The sequence below is a fragment of the Mytilus californianus genome, unplaced genomic scaffold (assembly GCF_021869535.1).
Source record: "Mytilus californianus isolate M0D057914Y unplaced genomic scaffold, xbMytCali1.0.p SCAF_5, whole genome shotgun sequence".
In the NCBI taxonomy this organism is placed as follows: Eukaryota; Metazoa; Mollusca; class Bivalvia; order Mytilida; family Mytilidae; genus Mytilus; species Mytilus californianus.
This window is the reverse complement of record NW_026262701.1, coordinates 60,882,907-60,907,364: the sequence shown is the minus strand read 5'-3', so window position 1 is coordinate 60,907,364 and position 24,458 is coordinate 60,882,907. Positions and strand designations below refer to the sequence as shown.

At 31.3% G+C, this 24,458-nt stretch overlaps 2 protein-coding genes and 1 long non-coding RNA gene across 8 annotated transcripts in view; 1 reads left to right on the top strand and 2 right to left on the bottom strand.

Annotated features, from left to right (window-relative positions):
- LOC127701146 (uncharacterized) overlaps positions 1 to 10,321 on the bottom strand; it is a 40,157-nt gene extending 29,836 nt beyond the window's left edge. The window contains exons 1-5 of the mRNA XM_052204957.1: positions 10,241 to 10,321; positions 5,748 to 5,833; positions 4,186 to 4,314; positions 1,973 to 2,080; positions 517 to 594 (exon numbers count right to left, since the gene is read on the bottom strand). Of these exons, the coding sequence (XP_052060917.1) occupies positions 517 to 594; positions 1,973 to 2,080; positions 4,186 to 4,314; positions 5,748 to 5,831 (399 nt within the window). The 5' untranslated portion in view covers positions 5,832 to 5,833; positions 10,241 to 10,321. The remainder of the gene's footprint in view (positions 1 to 516; positions 595 to 1,972; positions 2,081 to 4,185; positions 4,315 to 5,747; positions 5,834 to 10,240) is intronic.
- Positions 1 to 24,458, bottom strand: part of LOC127701207 (uncharacterized) — a 91,589-nt gene that overhangs the window by 55,287 nt on the left and 11,844 nt on the right. The window lies entirely within an intron of this gene.
- The window catches only part of LOC127701164 (divergent protein kinase domain 1C-like), a 137,778-nt gene continuing 123,721 nt past the window's right edge, over positions 10,402 to 24,458 (top strand). For all 6 annotated transcript variants that reach the window (XR_007981849.1, XR_007981851.1, XR_007981848.1 and 3 more), the window contains exons 1-3: positions 10,402 to 10,492; positions 19,961 to 20,134; positions 23,099 to 23,977. Coding sequence is in view for 1 of the 6 variants with exons in the window: in XM_052204988.1 (XP_052060948.1) it covers positions 19,979 to 20,134; positions 23,099 to 23,977 (1,035 nt within the window). In the remaining 5 variants the exon portion in view is untranslated. The remainder of the gene's footprint in view (positions 10,493 to 19,960; positions 20,135 to 23,098; positions 23,978 to 24,458) is intronic.

The window sequence follows — 24,458 nt, the reverse complement described above, 5'->3', positions numbered from 1 at the left end:
ATAAACAGTACCGGTAATAATGCAGTAAGCACATTAAGATCAGTCTGATTTCAGGCCAAATCAGTCTTGGATTCAAAGGTTAATCATTAAAAAAAAACTTCTAACATTAAAATAGCTTGTAAAAAACAACAGCACATTCATTCAGACAGGAATTAAATTAGACACCATCCAAAAAGAGAAATTATTCTCTCATCTGTTCTGAGTACAATGGTGGTACAGTACATGCATTGTTACATACAATATACATTGTAAAAAGTTTTTCTTGGGGTTTTTAATTTTGCCCATGTAACCCTAAATCAGTGATATTTATAGATCGGAGATGATAATTAAATCTACAGTATCTCTTTTATAAATTTTGTTAATGTACATAAGAAGTTAAACATAGAAACACATGTTCATTAAAACAAAATTGGAATTTTTATGTTGAAGCAATTTTTATCTAACATAACAAGTTATTTCCCTTACATATCTCATCATAATAAAAAACAACTGAAATATATTCAAACTAGTACTTACCAGATATCTTAAGCACACATCTGTGATATTTTTTGGTAAGCTATTCTGTCGCAGTTTGTCAACCACATTTCTGCCTTCCTTTAAACAATAAAATCAAGTCTTTACATGAAACTGTAAAGTGAATGCTCAAATCAAAATCTGCATGCATATAGTGCTTATCATCTCATCAGCAAGAGAAGTTTGGTCATACAACAGGGGTGTTTTAATAATTAATAATAAAGTTACATGTTGAAAGGATTTGATGTGTGAATTAATAACAAAATCCTGAAATGCACTAAATCCCTTCAATACAGCACATCACTACTGATTACATTGAACTACTCATTAAAACAAGTATATAACGGTTAGTCAAATCTATTTGATTAAAATAAAAATCGATAAATTTCTTTATCTTTTACAAGGGTTTCTAAAGATTTGGATATAGGAAACACCTATAATGAAAATAGGTGGCAACAGTTCCCTTAGAATAGTGATTAGAAAAAATGGGTTAAAAGCTGAGTCCTGAATGGTGTAAAATCCTGCATTTTGAGCATTTCTAAGTATTTTTTTACACTTCAAAATAGAGCTCAATCTTGGGCACCTGTCTTTTGATATATTCAATTATAACTGTTAGTAATTCTTGGTCTAATCATTTTTTAATAAATTAATTCAGCAATTGTATTTAGATATTAAATGGCTTTGAAATAAATTAAAGGCAATGTTTGGTTACGTTTTGTTTTGATAGTGGTTCTTGAAAAATGTGAAATATGTTAACTGACAGAGAACACATGCAAATGATGGAAGAAGCTTACATTTGTAACATATATACCGGTAGACATATGTATAATTTCTAATGAAGACCTTTTATTTTTTTTCATTTCAGAACAATCTTAGTATTTTGTATTTTACCAAAGTGGCCTTAAGTCAGGTGAGCTAATAATATAAGCTACAAAATTTCTAGTCTTAAATGCCAATGTAAAAACTTTGGAGTTATAATGTGTGTCTGTGGTGGTTGAGATCCTGCATTACTGATTGAAATCTTTACATTTTCGGCTGTAGATTGGATATGTTCACCCTCTATCAGCAAAATGGCAAGTCACAATTTCATCATTTAAAAATTTCAATACATACCAATGAGGACCTTTGAAATATTAAAATAATTTTAACCTGGAGTTTGTAAATATCAACTTACTTCCAGGTTTAGCACCAGAGCAGTTGTGTCTCATTGCTTCAAAATCTTTTTTTAGATTCTAGTTTTTGTCACTATAATAGCTTGCACATGAAAGTTCTACAAGCAGCAGTTTCTACTGGCTACTTTTGAAAGCCCTGTATTTAATTGTTCCTCTGTGTAAAAGATTATTTTTCAACCAATTTCATTTTGTGTCAGGTTACCAAAAACTGAGTGTATCTGCATAAATTGTACATGTATGTTCTTTAAAAACTTGGTGAATTTAGTTATAAATCCTTCTGTACAAACCTTGTTTCTTACAAATACATCAGCATTACATCTAAGGAAGGATTCTACAACATCAGGATGTACAAAGTCAGCATTGTACAGATATTGGTGGAAAGCTGTATTGCCATCCTATAAAACATACATGTATATTATATATATAAACACAAAACCTTCAAGAGGTATGTAAAGTTAAATATCTTGTAAGGATAAGAAATCAGCTCTGAATATATGATTATTATTCATGTTGACCCTGGGAAAGTTATGGGCAATTCTGAAAATGTTCAAGACAATATGGAGCGGTGTCAATAATACAATACATGAGACAGAATCACAACAATAACAATCATTCTGTGAGTATTGCCAGGCAATATATAGTCCCCTACCGGTTAAAAATTCATTGTAATGGAACAAAATGCTAACTTGATCTATAACTTGTCATGGTGTAAACTATATAACAAATATCAAGTCAATATCTTTAAGCATGACGAAAAAAAATGTGGAAAATTGATTATTTGTGTAAATTTTCTAAGTCCAAGGACCATAACTCTGCACAAAATCATTAGACCGGACCAAAATTCGAACTTGATCTGTAACTTGTCATGATAAAACTATACACCAATTATCAAATCAAGATCTTCAAGCATGACGAAAAAAAATGTGGAAAATTGATTATTTGTGTAAATTTTCTAAGTCCAAGGACCATAACTCTGCACAAAATCATTAGACCGGACCAAAATTCGAACTTGATCTGTAACTTGTCATGATAAAACTATACACCAATTATCAAATCAAGATCTTCAAGCATGACGAAAAAAAATGTGGAAAATTGATTATTTGTGTAAATTTTCTAAGTCCAAGGACCATAACTCTGCACAAAATCATTAGACCAGACCAAAATTCGAATTTGATCTGTAACTTGTCATGATAAAACTATTCACTAATCATCAAATCAATATCTTCATGCATGACAAAAAAAGTGTGGAAAACTGATTATTTGAGTGAATTTTCTAAGACCAAGGACCATAACTCTGCACAAAATCATTAGACTGGACCAAAATTCCAACTTGATCTGTAACTTGACATGATAAAACTATACACTAATCATCAAATCAATATCTTCAAGCATGACAAAAAAAAGCGGAAAACTGATTATTTGAGTGAATTTTCTAAGTTCAAGGACCATAATCTGCACAAAATTGTCAGACCGGAACAAAATTCAAATTGATTTGTAATTTGTCATGATAAAACAATACACCAAATATCAAATCAATATCTTCAAGCACGAAGAAAAAAAGTGTGGAAAACTGATTTGCCGGACAGACAGACAGACAGACAGACAGACAGACGGAGTTCAAACCTAAGTCCCCTTCGACTTTGTCAGTAGGGGACTAAAAAAACCAGCATCTACAGGTAAATGTACTCAGTTTTAAATATATATTTGTAAATGGAAAACTTCCCATACTTCTGTAAATTCAGAAATATTTGTGAGGTTTTTATTAATGGGAATAATGAGACTGAGTGAGTATCACAATAATAAGAACTCCCATTCTAATATCTGATATATACATTTGTATTTAAGAATTGAATGCTTCTTTTTGTAAATTTATTGGGTTTTAAATGCATTGACCAAAGTACATTTTGTATGAAGAGCAGAAGAGCTTCATTCTAAAAATGTACCCACTGTCAACGCTTTTACAACCCTATAAAATTACTAAAAGAAGCATTCCAATACTTATAATTACATTTGTTTGCTAGGATCATGAAAACACGATTTCAATCAAGTTTTTCTTTTATTTACCTGTGCACTTTATTGTGGAAGCTTGTGTCGTCATGAATGTTACATATTTCAATTTGAAATGAAGGTTAATTTCAGAATGACGCGAGATTGCTGTTAGCCAATCAAAATAACATATTACAATGAAACGTACATATATTTTAATTATATCTGTAAGAAGCTTTTTCTGAAATAGCAAAAATAATCTCAGATTTTAATTCATTCTTCAAAAATCGCAAAATATGCATGCAATTATTTCTGAATTTACAGTATATATAAAACTTTTAATTATCCAGAGTTAGAAAAGTTGTGGATAATAATGGTAAACGGTTGCCTAAATATGTCAAAAAATATTTCCAAAATGTTTAAACAGTTAACATGAAGTTTTAAAATTGGTCTAATCCAAATCCCTAAATAAGCAACATTTAAATATGTACTATGATCAAAAAGATATATTTACCGTGTCTTGTTTATTAATATCCATTCCATAATTACTTAAAATATAAACTAGCTGGGCTCCATCTTGTTGAAATTTAGGTTTACTGTTAAAAGTATCAGTAAGGTGATGATATAAGTTACAATTGCTGACCTGTAAATAAAAAGTAGACTTGTTTTTATGTTATGCTGTTTCACCACTGTCTTAGGTTAGGGACAGGGTTGAGCACTCACAAGCATGTTTAATCATGCCATATTCTTTATGAGGCTGTCCCAAGTCATCAGCCTGTAATTGAGAGGTTGTAGTTGGTTGCTGTCTGCCATATTTGATTTTTGTTATTGTTCTAGCATAAACCAGGCCATTGGGTCTCTTTTTTGAATTGTTTCACATTTTGCAGACTCTGATGGATAGTTGTCTCAATGGCAGTCATACAACATCTCCTTATGTTTATATTGTGACTCAGAGTCAGACTTGGACATTTTTTAGAAAACTAAAGAGCCATGGGGGTCAAATCTCATTTTTTTTATAGAGAAAATTAAAACCATGTCTGCTACTGTCTGAATTTGGATTGTGATAACATTTTTGACATAATATAGGTTTCTGACACAAAATAAATGTGGTCAAAGATCTTAAAAATTTGAAATGAGACATTTAATTTACCTAGTATGGTCTGATATCCAAAATCTAACAACATGGTTAGATTCAGCATATAAAAAAACACCAAAAATTTTATTTCAGTCGGAATCAAAAAAAGTTTAATTTTGGACCCTTTAAACCTTAATATGGACTAATTTGAAAACAGGGCCCAAAATAAAAAATCTAAATGCACAGTAAGATTCAGCATATCATAGAGCCGCAATAATTCAGTTTTTGATGAAATCAAACAAAGTTTAATTTTGGGACCCTTTGGACCTCAATGTAGACCAATTTAAAAATGGGGCCTAATATCCAAAATACATAAAAATGTAGTAATACAAGGTTAGAACCCCCAAAAATTAAAGACTTTAAATTGATCCCATTGAAATTGGTTAAAAGATTTGTATTTATTTTCAACTGAAGATTTCTTGCTATTGCGCAATACTGAGCTATTGCGCAATACTGAGCTATTGCGCAATACTGAGCTATTGCGCAATACTGTGCTGTTGTACAATACTTAGTTAATCTGTTATATTATAATAATTAACACACCTGGTTTGGTTTGTATCTCCTGCCATATCAGTATTTGTTGCTTTTATATATAAACAGAATTTTTTTTAAATTTTGAAGGAAAAAAATATGAACCTCCAAAAAAATTTGAATTGGAAAATCATGCAGCAAATTCATTATTATTGATGGGTACTAACTTTTACAAATTTCTTGGCTGCATGTGAATTATGAACTTTTAAAAGTGTTCAACAAAATACAAACTGAAGCATACTTATGTTCAGTCTTTATAAATATATCATGAAAGTAAATATTCACAAAAGAACAAGTATTCTTTGCTCCATTAAAATTGGTACCCACAAAAATAAACTAATCTGTAGTTGCCTACTGGAAAAGAAACAATTCAATAAATATCTTACTTTTATACAATTCCTTTTACTTACATTTGACAAAACATTCTTTTCTGCAGCAAACAGTTTGCAAAGCAAATGGGAGTCTAAATTCTTAATGGCTTGCACAAAATCCATATCTATAAAATTAAAATAAATGCTGATAATACAGTAATAGCTATAGAGACTAAATGAATAAAGAGAAATGGACACAAAGAGATCTCTAAACCTAATAGCTCCAATGGGTTTCAGTAACTTTTATTACTTTACAATAAATATTCGGCCTTCAGACTTTTAGGTTAGTGATAATGATAGAAATTTATTATCCATGTTGGATTATTGTTGATGCAGTTATTTATCCATTAGACAAATTATCTGATCTGCTTTGGCAGGCTTTTGAAATAAATGCTAATAATTCTAAACATTAAAATATTAGTGAAAACTGAGGCACTGTAGATCTGATATATACATGTACTTGATCAACTGGTTTGATAAGTAGATATATTTCTATTAAGAAATAATTCATGGCAGCCAGAGATTTTTTTTCATTTAACCATGGGTTTGGCATTTATATTCAATTATTTTATCTCGAGTGATAGTGAGTGGTCAAATATGAATATAAATGTCCTACTCATGGTTAATTCACTTTCAGATACAAAAATGTAACCTCAGAATGCAGGATTTTACATCTAATCTTCCAAAATTTTCTTGGGGGGGGCATGCCCCCAAACCCTCCTAGGAGGTTCGGATCACTTCGTGATCCTCACCAGTGACACAAAATTTTTCAGGTCTAGTATACATCAATTCAGGCTAGTTTTTTTTTAATCAACTAGCCCTATGGGCTAGTGCTTGAAAATATTTTTGGCACAGACTGAAATGAAAACAAATCTAAGGCTGTCATGAAATATTTTGATTCTAATAGGACGTTTTTATACGGTTATTTTGTCAACCATGAAAGCCCTATACACACGATACTGTTTTGGCTGTATCATTTTACCTCCCAAATAGTACATTGTATTATATATATAATATTCAATAATAAATAAAAAACTCAAGTTTCACCTAAAAAAGTTCTTTTTATCTAATTTTATTACATTCTGAGGCATACATATGACGTCACCTTGTTTTGTTGCCTAAGATCATAACATCATTTCGCTGAATTTTCATTTTATGAAATTTTACACCTAAATAATAACTGAATATAAATAAGGTGGGTGTAACACGGAACCGCCATTTTTGTGTATTAATATGTTTGCGCCGAAAATATTTATACAGGTACTGTGATTATACTGGTTGACGATATATAGGTTGTTATATTAGAATTTCAATTTATAATAAATATATTTTTATTTTCAATATTTCTAAGATACCTTTCACAGCAGGATGTAAAGACATATTTCAAATGAGTGGCAACTTCAACTTATACTCATAGACTTGTTACTGTGTTATAATGTGTCAACATTTCGTTAGTATTTTTAGACTAGACGGCATCTAATTAACCATCAAAATGACCTTCCAAGACTGCCAATGGTCATTTAACCTGATATGAACATGAACAGAAAAAAACCAAACAAGCACATGATGATTTTTATAGGTCGGTTTGATTTCATATTATAGATGCAAAAATACATGTATATCATTGTTTTACCTATATAAGAATGATTTTTTCTGGGGCAGATCAATATGATGATGCAATGAAATGGTTATTCCTGGTGGCTCCCATGTTTCACTTTTCCATGTTGGCATTCTTTTCTTTTTAATGAATGAACAACATGATGAAAGCCATCTCCACTAAAGATCAAATTTTAGGTTGCAAGAAAACTGATTGCAATGAGTTGAATTATTGACTTGCAAGCCCAATAATAGTCAATAATCCATTAACAATTTTTGTTCAGCTTATTTAGACGAAACTGAACCAAACTTAACTGCTAATACACAATGTAGCAGCCTGCACCAAAATCTTTTCCAACAACTTGTCTGAAGACCAATATTCTGACATTTGTCTTATGTATCGATATATATATCTCAACAAAATTTTGAAAATACATACCAGGGCAGTCCAAATAAAATTTACTACTCTGGGGGGGTCTCACTAATTAGCTACAAGAAGCGTCAAGAAGCGACAAGAAGAATAATTTAGCGACAAGAAGTGTCAAGAAGACTATATAGCGACAAGAAATTAAAAAAAATCTTATTAAAACTAATTATTCCAAATAAATATATTAATAAAAAATTTGCATTGATTTTTTTCTATAAGGGGGCAGTAATAAAGTGATTTTTAATTTGTTTTTATTATATGGATAGATAAAGAAATTCAACATTTGTAAAGAAGAAAGGGATTGTGTAGTTTTTATTTAATATAAAGAATATGATTAAGATAGTGTATGTACTGTTTTCAGCAAAGCAATAATAAGACCGAAATGCTGACAACTATAACAGTAAACTTTATACAAAACGTTAAATTTGAATAGCTTCAGTCAGTTTGTTCAGTGGAGTAAAGGAAATGCATACGCTTTATATAATGTTAATCAAAACAAGGATTTTTTTAACTTTCCTTTGAAGAGTTTATTGAAACAAAACATGCAATATTATTTCCTTTCTAACAGTGCAATTCATCATTCTTGATAGGAACATCATTAGATGTGGCTTCACACCAAGGATTTGTATAGTAAGAGTCTTGCTATACATCCTTGTTCACACTAAGGTAATAACAGTACACACAATGAGAAACATCAAATGTGAATAGCGATATGTGTGTCCCTTGTTTTATTGCTACAATTACATTCAATTAACACCTTTAACTATGTACACGTGTCAGACTATAACATCACTGCAAATTGTGAAAATCTGTTGAAAACACAACATTATCTTAAATCATTATCTTTAATTTTCAATCAACATTAAACTATGCATAAACATGATAAATATTGTTTAATGCGACAATACACAAAATAAAATGATGTAAAATATTTACGTTTTCATTACGTTTTCTTCTTGTTTGATTCCAATGATTTCAGTTCATTGTATTTCACAAATTATGTCTGTATTTTTCTGCGGGACAATGATGCACAAATAATGCATTTTGCAAGCAGTGAGATTATTATATATATTAGACAAAGACTGTTAAAAAATTATCAGAGTTCGCGAAAATGGTCGGTCCTGTCGGTCCTGCTGGTCAAAATGAGGCTCGGACCAGTATTTTGAAGGCTAGTGCTGGTCCCGATGACCGATGTAAAAACGGCCGTTGTAGTGCATATTTCGGCACTTTTTTATATCGGTTATTTGATGTACCGCAACTGTTTCCAATAAGTGTTTACATAGGTTATCAGATGTACCCGCTGCTAATTTCCGGTACCGGTTTACGGATTTATTATAAACAAACCAAAGCGGGGATCTACATGTGGCCTACTAAATTTGTTCATAGAGCCATCCCTGGCAAACAATCGGTGATTGAACCCTACAATGGAGCAAACAAATACTGTAACAGCCGAGAAAGTGATTCAGATGATGAAATGGATAGTGAAGATGACTTTAAATAAGAACAATCAGAAGACCTGAACTGGTCCTTCATTGTTAATTTGCCTGTGGGTGCGAAGAATACAACTAATATTAATAAAGTTATTTTTCGATAAAATATGTTATTAATTTTATTTCAGGATAAAATTGACAGATTTTGTAGGACTGGCTAAAATTTTGTAGGACTGACAAATAATCATGCTTTGTCGGTCCCATGACCGACGGGTCAAAATAAGTTTTCGCGAACTCTGAATTATAACATGAATACATAATTGTTCTAAAAAACAAGTCAATCATAATGTCAGGAAAACGTAATACATATGATAAATAAATGTAACAATCTAATAGATCTAGGTTTCTAAAATCTGTGATGATTCATTACTATAAATATTGACTTTTTGTATAAATTTCTATATGTTATATTTATTGATAGAATATTAACGTCCTTGTTGCTAAATTTGTTTTTCTTGTCGCTAAATAGTCTTCTTGTTGCTAAATTATTCTTCTTGTTGCTAAAATTCCTCTTGTCACTAATTAGTGAGACCGCTCTGGGGCATCAGACTACTTTCACTGTGGCCAATAGTGCAGACTGTAATAACGAAATATAATGTCTATATTCTGCTTTTATAATTTGTTTCTTTCTTTACATTGAAAATGACATCATAAATAGAATTCCTAACAACAGGACCAACATCGAATACATTACCGTAGTTTGGTTACATTTTTAACAGAAATTATCCTCAGAATTAATTTTTAAGGCTATTTGGATAGAATTATTTCCTCAGTCATGAAGCCTATGATGTAGGGTATCTAAAAAGTTAAAGATTGTTTTTAAATGATAGTGGTTTTTTGCATTTCCAATGTAATTTAATTTGTAAAATGTAAAAAAAGTTGATGGCCTTGCACATTTTACTGTACAGTATAATAAGTTATTATTTTGCACAAATCAGTAATTAAATAATTGTTTTTGAGAGCTTTGTCCTCTTTCACATTTTAATAACACCTGCCTCATACAATGTATTAATAATTACTTAAATCAGCTTAAAGTCAGAGGTTTTTGATATTCAACATCATCGGGCATCTGTCAGCATCAGCAACCAAGGGAGACAAATATTGGTCACCTAGACGCTTGATTTTGATTTCAGGTCTTGAAAACATTGATTTGACCGTGACTCAAAAACAAAATACAAACATTAGAGTTACCTCCCATTTGTTATTTCTCGATGTGGCATTTTTATTCTTACATACTCAGTAACATAGTATTCTAAAGATCTTTTATATTGGTAAGATTACCTTATAAATAACACTGTTTAAAGTATATAAGAAAAAACATGCATAGTACGAATTCATATGACGTACGTAAACATATGATCTGACCATATGCAGGCAAGCACCGATTTAAAAAAAAAACTGTTTGCTTTGCAATCAATCTGAAATAAATTTAAACAATATGATGTAAAAACATTTTATGATTTACCTGGTTACTCTTCCAATCGGACGTTCACTTTTGCCATAAGGGGGTCTATTAAAAAAAATCTTAATTCTTATTCAGAGAACAATTTGTTCCAGTTCAAACATTTCCTACAAATCTCAATTGGATCAAAAGTATTTTTCTGGACAATAAGTCTTGGAGATGCTAAAAACAACATGATATCGCTGAAGAAGGACGTCGCAGAATTGAACAGTCTAGTGTGCAGTATAAACATGCATACATGTTATTATTATGTATATAGTTTGTGACGGGTGTTTTGAGTGTTACCACCTGAAATGTGTTGGCCTCAAAATGCCACCTGCGGCTACATAATGGACATGCAGAAAGTGCCAACTAATAAATAGCCAAAAGAATTCTAGATATGTATAAAAGTGCTTTCAATTAATCATTGCCATGTTCAATAAATAATTTTCTATTCATATAAACAAGATCTTACCATAAAACTTGATATAAATTTGTTCAAATATGTAAAACAACTCATATGGGACAATGACACAGTAACAGTCCAAAGTATCCTGATGCTACACACAAAAAAGACATACATGTAATTTGCAAATGTAAAATTTTGCAGGTAACAATAAAAAAATGAAATCAGGTCCCTGTCTGGATATACATTTTGTCAATTAGTCTCAGAAGTAACAATAATCATTTCTTATTGTTACTTTTTGCGGTTAATCATAGCCAGTGCCAAAAATTTAACTGTCCATAAATGTTTCATTTGTATATACATGACGAAGATATATATTTTTTCACAAAGCCAAAACTTTAGTGCCTGTAGTTAGACACGTATAGTGCAAAAAATTGAGTGACTTTTTAGTCTTATTTTTGCCTCCTTGCAAATGAATTGTGCCACACTATCGGCTGTACCATGATTTCAAGAGAACTTCCAAAAACTCAATATGAACCTGAGAACCGATAGATATTACTCGTAAACTTTACTGATTATGGAGTAAAACTGCTTTTTGTCTCGCCTTGACAGAGTAAAAAAGCGGGACATAGTTATGCTGTTTCTGGTGGCATCGGTGTCAACAATGTATTCGTTTGTGATTTGGGAATCTATGTCGCCCTTGTACCTGTTCGTTTGGGTCATTTCGCCATAATAACTGTTGGCTCTGATTTATATTTTGTTGTCTTGTTGTGTAATGTAAAATATTTGAATAAAGTATGGAAAAGTTTGTTGAAAATTTCGCAGAATATTTATGCTGCTACCAGAAATTTTTTTTCCTTTGATTAGTGCAGTAAGTGTTCAGGAATACAAAATATTTAATATAGAACAACTGAAAATCAAGTTATCTGTATGCATTTATCTTCATTGTTTCCTTTTAACAATTTCAAAACAATCATTAACAGTTACAACAAGATCCAACTTGAACTAAGACATTCGCATCACACACCAGTTTTGTACTAACACTCTTATTTTGATGAGCACTGAATTGAAATATTCTCTAAAAGACAATTAAACTAAAAAGACACAATTGCACAGCCATTCACTCTACATTTCTACACCATGATTTACTTTTTTTTTTTTAAAACAAACTAACTTGAAATAAAAAAAGCCAAGCTGCAAAAATAATTTCCCTTTTTGTCGAGCCTTCGACTTTTGTCGAAAAAGCGAGACATAGCGATCCTACATTCTGTCGGCGTTGTCGTCGGCGGCGGCGGCGGCGTCCACAAATATTCACTCTGTGGTTAAAGTTTTTGAAATTTTAATAACTTTCTTAAACTATCCTGGATTTCTACCAAACTTGAACAGAAGCTTGTTTATGATCATAAGATTATATTCAAAAGTAAATTTTGTAAAAAAAAAATCCATTTTTTCCGTATTTTACTTATAAGTGGACTTAGTTTTTCTGCCAGGAAACATTACATTCACTCTGTGGTTAAAGTTTTTGAAATTTTAATAACTTTCTTAAACTATCCTGGATTTGTACCAAACTTGGAAGGAAGCTTGTTTATGATCATAAGATAGTATCCAGAAGTAAATTTTGTAAAAAAAATATTCCATTTTTTCCGTATTTTTCTTATAAATGGACTTAGTTTTTCTGCCAGTTAACATTACATTCACTCTGTGGTTAAAGTTTTTAAAATTTTAACAACTTTCTTCAACTATCCTGGATTTGTACCACACTTGGACAGAAGCTTGTTTATGATCAAAAGCTAGTATCTAGAAGGAAATTTTGATAAAATTTTGTTCCATTTTTTCAGTATTTTACTTATAAATGGACTTAGTTTTTCTTCCAGTCAACATTACATACATTCTGCAGTTTAAGTTTTTAAAACATTTATTAGATTCATAAATTATCCTGGATTTTTACCAAACTTGGACAGAAGCTACTTGCAATCAAAAGATAGTATAGAGAGGAATATTTTTATTAATTTTTTTCCTCATTTTTGTTGAGCCTGCCCTGCGATTAACACCAAAAGTAGGCGAGACACTGGGTTCCGCGGAACCCTTACGAATTTTATGTCCTACAATTCGTACATTTGTACCTCATTGTTTTCACTTATTCCAAGCTGGCTAGTTTATTTAATTAAAATTGTTTTTATACGACCGCCAAAAAATTTTGCGGTCGTATATTGGTATGACGTCCGGCGTCGTCGTTCGAAGACACATTAGTTTTCGCACTATAACTTTAGTTTAAGTGAATGGATCTCCATGAAATTTTACCATAAGGTTCAATACCACGAAAGGAAGGTTGGGATTGATTTTGGGGGTTATGCCAATATGGTACCAACAGTTAAGGAATTAGGGGCCAAAAAGGGGCCAAAAATAAGCATTTTTGTAACTTCCAGACAATAACTTGTGTGTAAGTGTTTGGATATTTCTGAAATTGTACTACAAGGTTCCATATCACAAAGGGAAAGCTGGAATTGAGTTTGGGGGTAATTGCCCGAAACGTTTAGGAAGTGGGGGCCAAAAATAAGCATTTTTCTAGTTTCCAGACAATAACTTGTGTTCAAGTGTATGGATCTCTCTGAAATTGTACTGCAAGGTACCATACCACAAAGGGAAGGCTGAGATTGAGTTAGGGGGTGATGAATCATAAGGGGGTTCAAAAAATTTGAGGGTTTTTTTTTGTTTTTTTTTTCCTTTTTTTTTTCTTTTTAAATTTTCCATTTTAAGTTGGTTATTTCTGATTTATATTTAAAAGCAAATAATAATGATATGGTAGGAGATACACACCAAACAGGGTGTGTGAATTATTATATAATAAGTATTGTGCAATAGCAAGAAATTTTCAATTGCACAGTATTGCACAATAGCAAGAAATCTTCAATTGCACAGTATTGCGCAATAGCAAGAAATCTTCAATTGCACAGTATTGCGCAATAGCAAGAAATATCCAATAGCACAATATTGCGCAATAGCAAGAAATTGTCAATTTGTACAGTATTGCGCAATAGCAAGAAATATTCAATTGCACAGTATTGTGCAAAAGAAGATACCTCGTATAAATTGCTTATTTCTTGACCAATTTCAATGGGGTTTTATTCTTGAATTCTTGGGGTTCTTTAATATGCTGAATCTAACCGTGTATTAAGTTTTTGGATTTTGGGCCCTGTTTTTAAATTGGATCACATTGAGGTCCAAAGGGTCAAAAATGAAACTTTGTTTGATTTCATCAAAAATTGAATTATTGGGGTTCTTTGATATGCCGAATCTAACCGTGTATTTAGATTCTTAATTTTTGGTTCCGTTTTCAAATTAGTCTACATTAAGGTCCAAAGGGTCCAAAATTAAACTTAGTTTGATTTTAACAAAAATTGAATTCTTAGGGTAACTTTGATATGCTGAATCTAAACATGTATTTAGATTTTTGATTATGGGCCCAGTTTTCAAGTTGGTCCAAATCGGGGTTCAAAATTAAACTTTTTTTTTTTTGTTTAATTTCAACAAAAATTGAATATATGGGGTTCTTTGATATGCTGAATCTAACCATGTATTTAGATTTTTGATTTTTGGGCCCCGTTATCAACTTTGTCCACATTGAGGTCAAAAGGGTCCAAAATTAAACTTTGTTTGATTTCATCAAAAATTGAATTCTTGGGGTTCTTTGATATGCTGAATCTAACCATGTATTTAGATTTTGGATATTGGACCATAATAGGTGAATGTCCAATTTAAAATTTTTAAGTTCTTAGACCACATTCATTCTGTGTCAGAAACCTATGCTGTGTCAAATATTTAATCACAATCCAAATTCAGAGCTGTATCAAGCTTGAATGTTGTGTCCATACTTGCCCCAACTGTTCAGGGTTCGACCTCTGCGGTTGTATCAAGCTGCGTCCTGCGGAGCATTTTATTAATTTTTTTATAATTAATCCACTAAAGACAATTAATAAAACAATCAATGAGATCAAAGACAGCATAATTATACATCATGTAAGGTCAACTTTATCTTTGTTCAAATTCTGTACTGTTACACCACTTTCCAAGGTTAGGTGGAGGGTTGGGTGCCTGCAAACAGCAAATATGTTCATACCACATCTTTCTTTTTATATTATTATATTATTCCAAAACTGTTAGTTTTCTCATTTGAATTGTTTTACATTTTGTTATATCAGGGTCTTTTATGGCTTGCTATGGGATATGAGTTTTGTCATTGTTGAAAGCTTTACACCGACCTATAGTTGCTAACAATAATATGTTATTCGGTGCCTAGGGGAAAGTTGTCTCATTAGCAGTAATAACACATCTCCTTATTTTATACTGAGAGAGTTTTTACTTTAGTTTTAAAAACTTTTATTATAATTACTTAATTTCATTTATACATGTTATACATGTAACTGAAAATTAACAAAATAGAATTAAAATCATTAAACTCATGATATAACTGAAGTTATGGCTTCTGGAAGGGGAGGGGTAACCTCAGGAAATAGTAATCCACCAGCAGTTCTGTATAGATTTTCATCATGAGTGCAGATATATATATAGAGCTAATTGTTGGTTGTAAATACATTAGCACATACTTACAACTTTTTTTTGTTCAATCAAATTGCTTGAATTTGCCTTCTAATTTTCATAGTACATACTTTTTCCGTGTACTAAGTAACTACACATGAATGTCCACAATGATAAGATTTCATTGTATCGTAATCAAGATATTAAAACAAAAATTGCCACTGGCTATTTTGAAATAAAATGCTGTGTTCAAAATTATATTAAATAGTTTTCACATTGATTTTTAAATATCCTGCTATTAAAATCTTTGGATCTAAAAAATGTTTTTGACAATTGCAAGTTTCTTTCATTTAAATGTAGAGTAACAAATATGGTTCTTTATATCTTGATTAAAGTACAACGCTATCTTAAAATTGTGATAATTTATCATCCATGCAATTACTTTGAACACAAAAAAGTGTGTACTGTACTATAAAACCTTGTGAAGGGAAATTAAGGCAACTTGGTGATGATTTTTTAAACTTTCTTAAGGAAGTTGATCTATTTCATCATGAATTGCTTGATTGATTGATTATTGGTTGCTTAATGTCCAGCGGCAAATATTTCATGCATGTTCAGGACGTTGTCATGAATTGAAAAACCGTGATAATGTCTGAAGAGAATGTGCTACCTATTTATATATACATATTCTGATTAATCTATTAGTTTTTACTTTGAAAATAAAAAAAAACACGAAACCTATAACATGTATCATGTGTATAATCTTTGAACTTAGTTGGTAGTTGCTTTTTAATGCCTATCCGCTAGACTATCTATGGGGACAAACTATCTATATGTTTCAAATATATTACAGCTTTAGTTTTACTGTGAAATTGAAAAATGTTTTCAAAACATGTAAAGCTTCCACTGCAATTTAATTATTGCCTGCTTTTGGTCAATTTATTTTATCATCTTACCATGTAAAGAAGTACATATATAGTAAAACACCGCTTTTTATCAATATACATACTTACACCAACACCTACCATCTTTTCATTCTGGAGTCAAGGGCCTTTTGAAGTCACATATTTTACAATGATACTAGTGAGTAGATTTACAAAGAACATAAAACTTGGTTAATGAGCTCTGGTTTACAAACATCAACCAAAATAAACTATGGATAGACCAATTAAAAGATAACTTGAGTTGTAAATATGTGCTAAATTGGATAGTCTATAAAAAGGTATATACTATGAAATTAAGTGATCGGGGCCAAGCCCCTCGCTCTAAATTTCATAGTATAAACCTTTTCATAGACTAGCCTAGACTTACAGTTATTTATTGATCCAGTTTATGTTTGGTTTTTTTATTCCCCCACCGTAGCGGTTTTACCCTTGTCCGTCTGTATGTACGTCCCAAAATTGGTTTCCGTTCTCTAACTTGTGTTTGCCTCAACCAAATGTTATGAAACTTATACACAATGCTTATTACCACAAAATACAGGTCAAGTTTGAATTTTGGTAGCGTCACTCTAACTGTTCTAGAGTTATGCCCCTTTACAAATGGAAAAATTGCTAATGTCCCAAAATTGGTTTCCGTTCTCTAACTTAAGTTTGCCTCAACCAAATGTTAAGAAACTTATACACAATGCTTATTACCACAAAACACAGATCACATTTGAATTTTTTGAATTTTGGTGGGGTCACTTTAACCATTCTCGAGTTATGCCCCTTTATAAATGGGAAAAAATGCAAATTTTTAGTTTCCGTTCTCTAACTTAAGTTTGCCTCAACCAAATGTTATGAAACTTGTACACAATGCTTTTTACCACAAAACACAGATCAAGTTGAATTTTGGTGGCGTCACTTTAATCATTATCGAGATATGCCCCTTTATAAATCGGGTAGCGTCACTTTTATTGTTCTTGTTTATTGATTAACTTTGTATTGTATTGTATTGTTGATATATTTCACAATGTGTTATTATAGTCTTATAATTATTATACCTTATACATCAAAGTTACAGAAAGCATAATGTTTTTACCTATCAGGGTTCAACATTTACTTTTTAAACAACTTACCCTTCAAGCAAGTCACCATGATATATTACTTCTCCAAAAGAGGTAATCACTGGTCAAAAATCTTTACTTTCTTAAGAAATTTTAAACTGTCATTTATGGACATAAAATCAGGTAAATGCAACTAAAAAAAGGAATAAAATGTAGTTGATTACTGAAAGTGCTGTACCACGCCAATTGAAACACACAAGTTCACCAGTGACCTAAGAGCAAACTCGAAGAAAAAAATATATGGTTTATTTCATAACATATGATTTTGTAGATATCTGTTTTTATTTTTTGTTGTCTAATTTTCCAGGACCTATTTGTCTGTCCTGTACAGCATTTATATACAAATTATACAATCTTCACCATCTCCAATACCCTTCAAGTGTGTTTCAAGGATTCAATTAATCTCATTCCTCTTTTTAACATTTTTTATTTTTGGTTTCATCATTGTCGGCTTTCTATTTTTTCTGTATTTTGCTGAAAAACCACCAGATATAGCTGTCTTGCCACATTAAATCACAGGGCTCTGGAATGTTATATTTAGAACGTTTTTCGCTCTATATCCAATGAAAACAAAGGGAGAATAAAACAATTTTCCTGGGCCCCTGTGCTTAATCTGGGATGGACACTGGTGCGGCTGTCATATATTTTTTACCTACAGAAACCCTTTCCTTAAATAGAATACTGCTGAACGTTGAGAAAGCTCATAAATAAATATCACGGGTAAATGTATTTATATATATATATTCTAATCTTCTTTTATTTCATTTTAGTTCAAAGTTTTAAAAATTAGCGATATTAAGGAGATTTAGAATTGTTATCATGATGACTTTACTTGTCCAGGGCAATCAGATAGCTGTTGATGTCAAACCCTGTCTATCTGTTGTCACTTAATTGTTATTAGGATATTGGCTTTATTTCTTGTATTGCTCATTCCAGATTTGAATAGAAGTTTGATATTAACCAAAGCCTTGACATACTGGATTAGTGATTTAATTATCAGAAAAAAATCAGAAATGGGAAATGATTTTATTTTAAAAGTGGAATTTTCATGATTCCTGGTTTTGGTACATTCATGTCTTATTGACTACCAATTAATATTGAATACAGGCTTATATATAGTCCTGTCATTTTTTCCAAATCCTTAAATGATTTCGATTATGAGCTGATGATGAGATATGGGAAAGTTTTATGTGGAAGGAAGGGATTCATATAAATAGCTTATATATTATGTATATAATTATGTCTTCAGGATAGTATCTTTATTTTTTGTCTGGTCTCCTTCAGATTTGAAGGATGTTTTTTTTATTAAACCAATCTTTAGATCAGTTGATCAGCTAATAAATTTCAATCAAAAATGTTAGTCTTTTTTTGGTAAAGTACACTAAGATTGCCTTTTTATTTAGGTTGGTTTGTATGAACATGAGCTTGCTCATCATTTTTTTTTTTCATTAAAAATACATTAATTACAGTCATGACAGTACTTGTATAAATAGAATAATTTATTTTCAAATATTAATTTTTTTCTGCATCATGATCGAAACTTCACACAAAAAAGCTAATGAATAATTAAATGACAAGTTATATAGAATAAGTGCTGGAAATCTATAGCTAAAATAGACATAATCAATAGCATTTATTCCAATAATAGACCACTTGGACACAGATATATATGTGCTAAGAGATGTGGACCTTAGTTTATAATTGGAAACAAAGCTTTATCATTGTCCTTTTATTAACTTTACCTCTTCTGAGTCTTTGATCAGTAAATTTCACATAGTACAGAAATAATTGAGTTGATGTTCTATTAAACAAGTCCTTTGACTTGTTTAGCACTTCCATGAAAAGAAATATTAAAAGATGTAGTAAGACAATGTGTTTGTAAAAGGGCTATAGTATTATTCCCAGCTTTCTTCATTTTGCAAGGAAAGAAAATCAATTTCATTAAAGTAATGCATTTACTTCAATTAAATGAAGAAAAAAAATTGTTAAGCAAATACACATTCTGAAAAATGTATATATCAATTTAGTGATGAAATTTAAATTATTGAAAGATTTGTAGCATGGAATTAATGGTAGTTTTAAATGCTTAGCCTGTCCATTTCATTGATCATAATTGTCTTATTTCAGTGAAATTTTGTACAATGGCTATAAATTTCTGGCCTTGTATCATCTCATTGAATATTCTGTTGCTATAGCCACGACACATTTGGAGGAATACAGGCGACTACTTTAAGTTAAGATAAAGCAACTTTTGTTGAAAGATTTTGATTGTTATTCTGATATTATATATAAAGATACATCTTTTGCAGATTTAGAGACCATGCATAATGAGAATAATAAGATGTAGATTAAACCGACTGATCAAGACATCCATTTGTGCCACATTACTTATTTCATTGGTCTTTGTTGTTAGTCTTGTAGTATTAACAGTAAAGGAAAATCAGTGTTCAAATGAGGAGTCACTGCATTTTATAGAGGAACTTGTAAGTATATTTTATTGATTAGTATATTGTTACTATGGATACTACATTGTGTACTATTTTATTAGTCAAAGATAAGTTATTATACAAGTGTTATAAGTAACTAGTTATAATAGTAAACTGGCATTTCATGCCATAATGTAAATGCAGTACATGTACATGCTCTGTTCCATAGCATACTGCTGTTTAGGATGTTTGCTGTTAAAATTCCAAATAACATAATTTTCATTTTTTTATGCCCCCGCTGTAGCGGAGGGCGCATTAAGTTTTACCCTTGTACGTCTGTACATACGTCCGTCCGTACGTCCCAAAATTGGTTTCTGTTCTCTAACTTTAGTTTGCCTCAACCAAATGTTATGAAACTTATACACAATGCTTACTACTACAAAACACAGATCAAGTTTGAATTTTGGTGGCGTCACTTTTACTGTTCTAGAGTTATGCCCCTTTACAAATGGAAAAATTGCTGAATTTTTCGTTTCCATTCTCTAACTTAAGTTTGCCTCAATTAAATGTTATGAAACGTATACACAATGCTTATTACCACAAAACTCAGATCAAGTACAAATTTGGGTAGCGTCACTTTTACAGTTCTTGAGTTATGTTCCTTTTTGACGTTATATGCAAGCAGGGGCATCATCTGTGTCCCATGGACATATTCCCCATTTGTTTTTTCAATAAATAGGCTTGTGTACTTGACATAAAGACACAAGTTTTTGAAAAATAAAAAAATAAAGAAAAGGACATCTGGATTTATCATATAACATGTAGGTAATGTTTGTCAGACACCTAGCTCCTGTTTACAAATACTTATTGTGAATGCTTAGTAGGACAATGCCTGCATTCTTGTTTGAGCTTGCTTGATAATATATTACGGTAGAATTAAAGAATTCAAAAAATTATATATTTTTTTTTAAATAATCTATAGTAAAGAAGTACTAACTTACAAAATGTATTGTTGATTTCAATTGACATAAATTCAGAATATATTCAGATTAATAGAAGGTCGAATATCCTCAGAATACAAAGTCACTGTATGGGAGTGACAACAGATATTGGTACTAGCAGAGAAAGGTTGTAAAATGCAAGCCTCAGTACATATCAACAGAATGTTTTTGTACACTATAGAAACTTTGTCTTTGGGATTTACATAACTTTTAAAGACAATTTTTGAAAATTATGGTCTTGAAGTTGTGTATTTAAAGTGGGTCATAATTGAATAATAGGAAGAAATATCCAACCTTTTAAATAGAAGCATTAAAATGGCTACTTTTTTTTATCTGAAGTAATCAGTGCTCCTTTTTTTTTCGGTACTGGAGGTAAATTTCGTGTGACTATTGACACATCTCACCTAACATAAAGTTGTTTCTTGGGTGCGCATATACTTTTCCAATCTTATATATACTTAAAATTTGATGTAAAACAAGTAATATCAAGAAACTTTACAAAATATACAAATTTTTTATGGTTTGTTGCCATGTAACTCGTCAAATGTGAAATTTGTTTTTATTTTCTGAACACCTTGTATCTTAGTGTAGTTAGGACAAATTTAAGAATATGTATGGAAACCTTTCAATTTGCACTAATATTTCGGCCAAATAATGGCCTTATTGGCCCTGACCCTTTTATACCCCCGCTTTAATTATACCCGCGCTTTTAAAAAAGTGGGGCTATACTGTTTTACCTCTGTCTGTCTGTTTGTCTTTCTCAGGAACTACACTACAAGGATTTCTGAAATTTGGTTTCAGGGTTTATATAAGTCGGCTATACAGTGTGATGCGTTTTCAGATTCATCACTCAACAACTTCCTGTTTAACGAACACTTGTATCATTTTACACATGATAGCCAAGTTGAAAATTTTCGTCACATTTTTCTCAGGAACTTCAATACAAAGATTTCTGAAATTTGGTTTCAGGGTTTATATATTAAAGTCGGCTATACTGTGTGATGCGTTTTCAGATTCATCACTCAACAACTTCCTGTTTACCGAAATATTTGGGCGGGGGTACCATCAGTGAGCAGTAGCTTGCAGTTTCACTTGTTAGACATGTGCATTTATTACAAGTGCATAAAAATTTGGAATTCTTACCTGTGATTACAAAATTTTACAACTTTTCTCAGCTTCAGCTAGTACCAATATCCTGTGTTGCTCCCATATGGTAAATGGAAATGGACGGCAGTTTTAAGACACACTTTTGTCTTGTTTTGCTACACAATAATAAACATTACAGCTTTAATTAATTGGGAATTGAATAATCCTCCTACTTACTGTGTATTCATTATTTCGTGGGGTAATTATTTTGTGTTGATTTCATAGGTAAAATCCAATTTAATCTTTCTATAAAGTTTCCTATAGATTTGTATTTAGAAATTTGTAAAAACCATGAAATCAAATATTTATGAAACACAATTTTCACTCATTCCATAATACAAATATAAATGAATCGACAGTGTATAAAATAAACCAGTGATCTCCTTTCAGTTCCATTGTTAATAGAATGAATGATTTTTATGCCCCACCTACGATAGTAGAGGGGCATTATGTTTTTTGGTCTGTGCGTCCATTTGTTCGTTCGTATGTCCGTCTGTCTGTCCCACTTCAGGTTAAAGTTTTTGGTCAAGGTAGTTTTTGATGAAGTTGAAGTCCAATCAACTTGAAACTTAGTACACATGTTCCCTATGATATGATCTTTCTAATTTTAATGCCAAATTAGAGTTTTGACCCCAATTTCATGGTCCACTGAACATAGAAAATGATAGTGCGAGTGGGGCATCTACGTACTATGAACACATTCTTGTTAGGTCTTAAGGCAGTGGAACTAAAGTGAAATTTTCTGTTATTCGTTTGTCTGTTTAGGAATATTTCATCATGGACTTTCTGCTGAAGATGATTGAAGACTAAGATTAATTTATAATGAAAAGAAAGTGGTAAATTTGAATTCTTATCATTTATTTAATAATTACAGTGTGAGGCCTACAAAAGTCATAATGTTGAAGGCAGATTATGTGAAGCAATCTGTCAGTCTAAAGATATCATATTCCAAAAGTGTGCAAATTACAGAGGAGGGAAAGTAGTTCTGCTGGCACAATGTAATGGTAGATGTGAGGAAGGCAAGAATGTGATGGCTGTAATCAAAACCAGAAGATGGGAGGGACATCATTTCGAACCGTTGAATTTAGGTACACATAGTAATAAAAGTCTGACTGCAGAAAGTTTGAAAATTGCAAAAACATTAATGAATGATCTTATTTATTCTACAACAAAAGTAAACATTGGAGGCATCCAAGACATTTTTGAAAAATTATGGGAAATGGATTTCACCTCTTTTGTGAAGAGTGCCAGATACCCTGGTGCTGACACTGTTGTTATAGAAAGTTTATGGAAACTATTGAACCAAGATGAATACTTGTTTATGTCTGTAAATAAGGATAGTCATTTTATTCCAAAGATATATGGAACATGTGGAGGAGTATATGTGACAGAGTATGCTCCATCAGGTGAAAATCTCAATTCATCCCCAAGCATTTTTACTGCTAAGAAAGGACTATGGGTTGAACGTGCAGACATAGCATTGCAAATTCTAGACATCTGTCAGTCATTAGACATAGATTTTCATGAACCTTTACATTTTTGTGATGTGAAGGAAGAAAACTTTGGATTAGATTCTAAAAAGCAAGTAAAAATACTTGATACTGACTCTTTATTTTATGACACATCAATGATGAAAGATTTAGGAGATCCAAAATGTAAAACCCACCAAGAGTGTGATTTCTTTGATTGTCGAGGATGGTGTGATATACAGAAAGGAAAATGTGTTTCTAAGAGAACTAATAATAATTTACAGGTAATAAATAAATAAATATGAAAAAATAAAAGTGATTCTTTTAGGCGCTATATTGTAAGCATGCACAATAAAATCTTCTCAAAGAAAATTGCAACATTTACCTCGTGCACAACTAGCGAAAACTTAAGTTACTGCAGACAAAGCTTACAAAGTGCTACCTCCCACACCCACTCAAAGTAATGGCAATTATATGATTTGCTATAGGAAATCTCAACATATCTCTGAATGAAAAATAAAACAGGAGGTGCACAAAAGTAATATATGGTAAAGATTCTGAGAAAATGACAATAAATTCCATAAGGAGTTAAGGAGTTGCAAATACAAAATGGGTACACCTACTGCTGATTAGGGTGCTATAAACAGTTTCGTATAAAAAACTAGGGTTATTCCCCGACTAAAAATAAACATGGAGGGAAATCCCTTTTTATTCATATAATTGGTGAAAAAGTATCATGTTTTTTGTATTTGATTGTGTAAATTA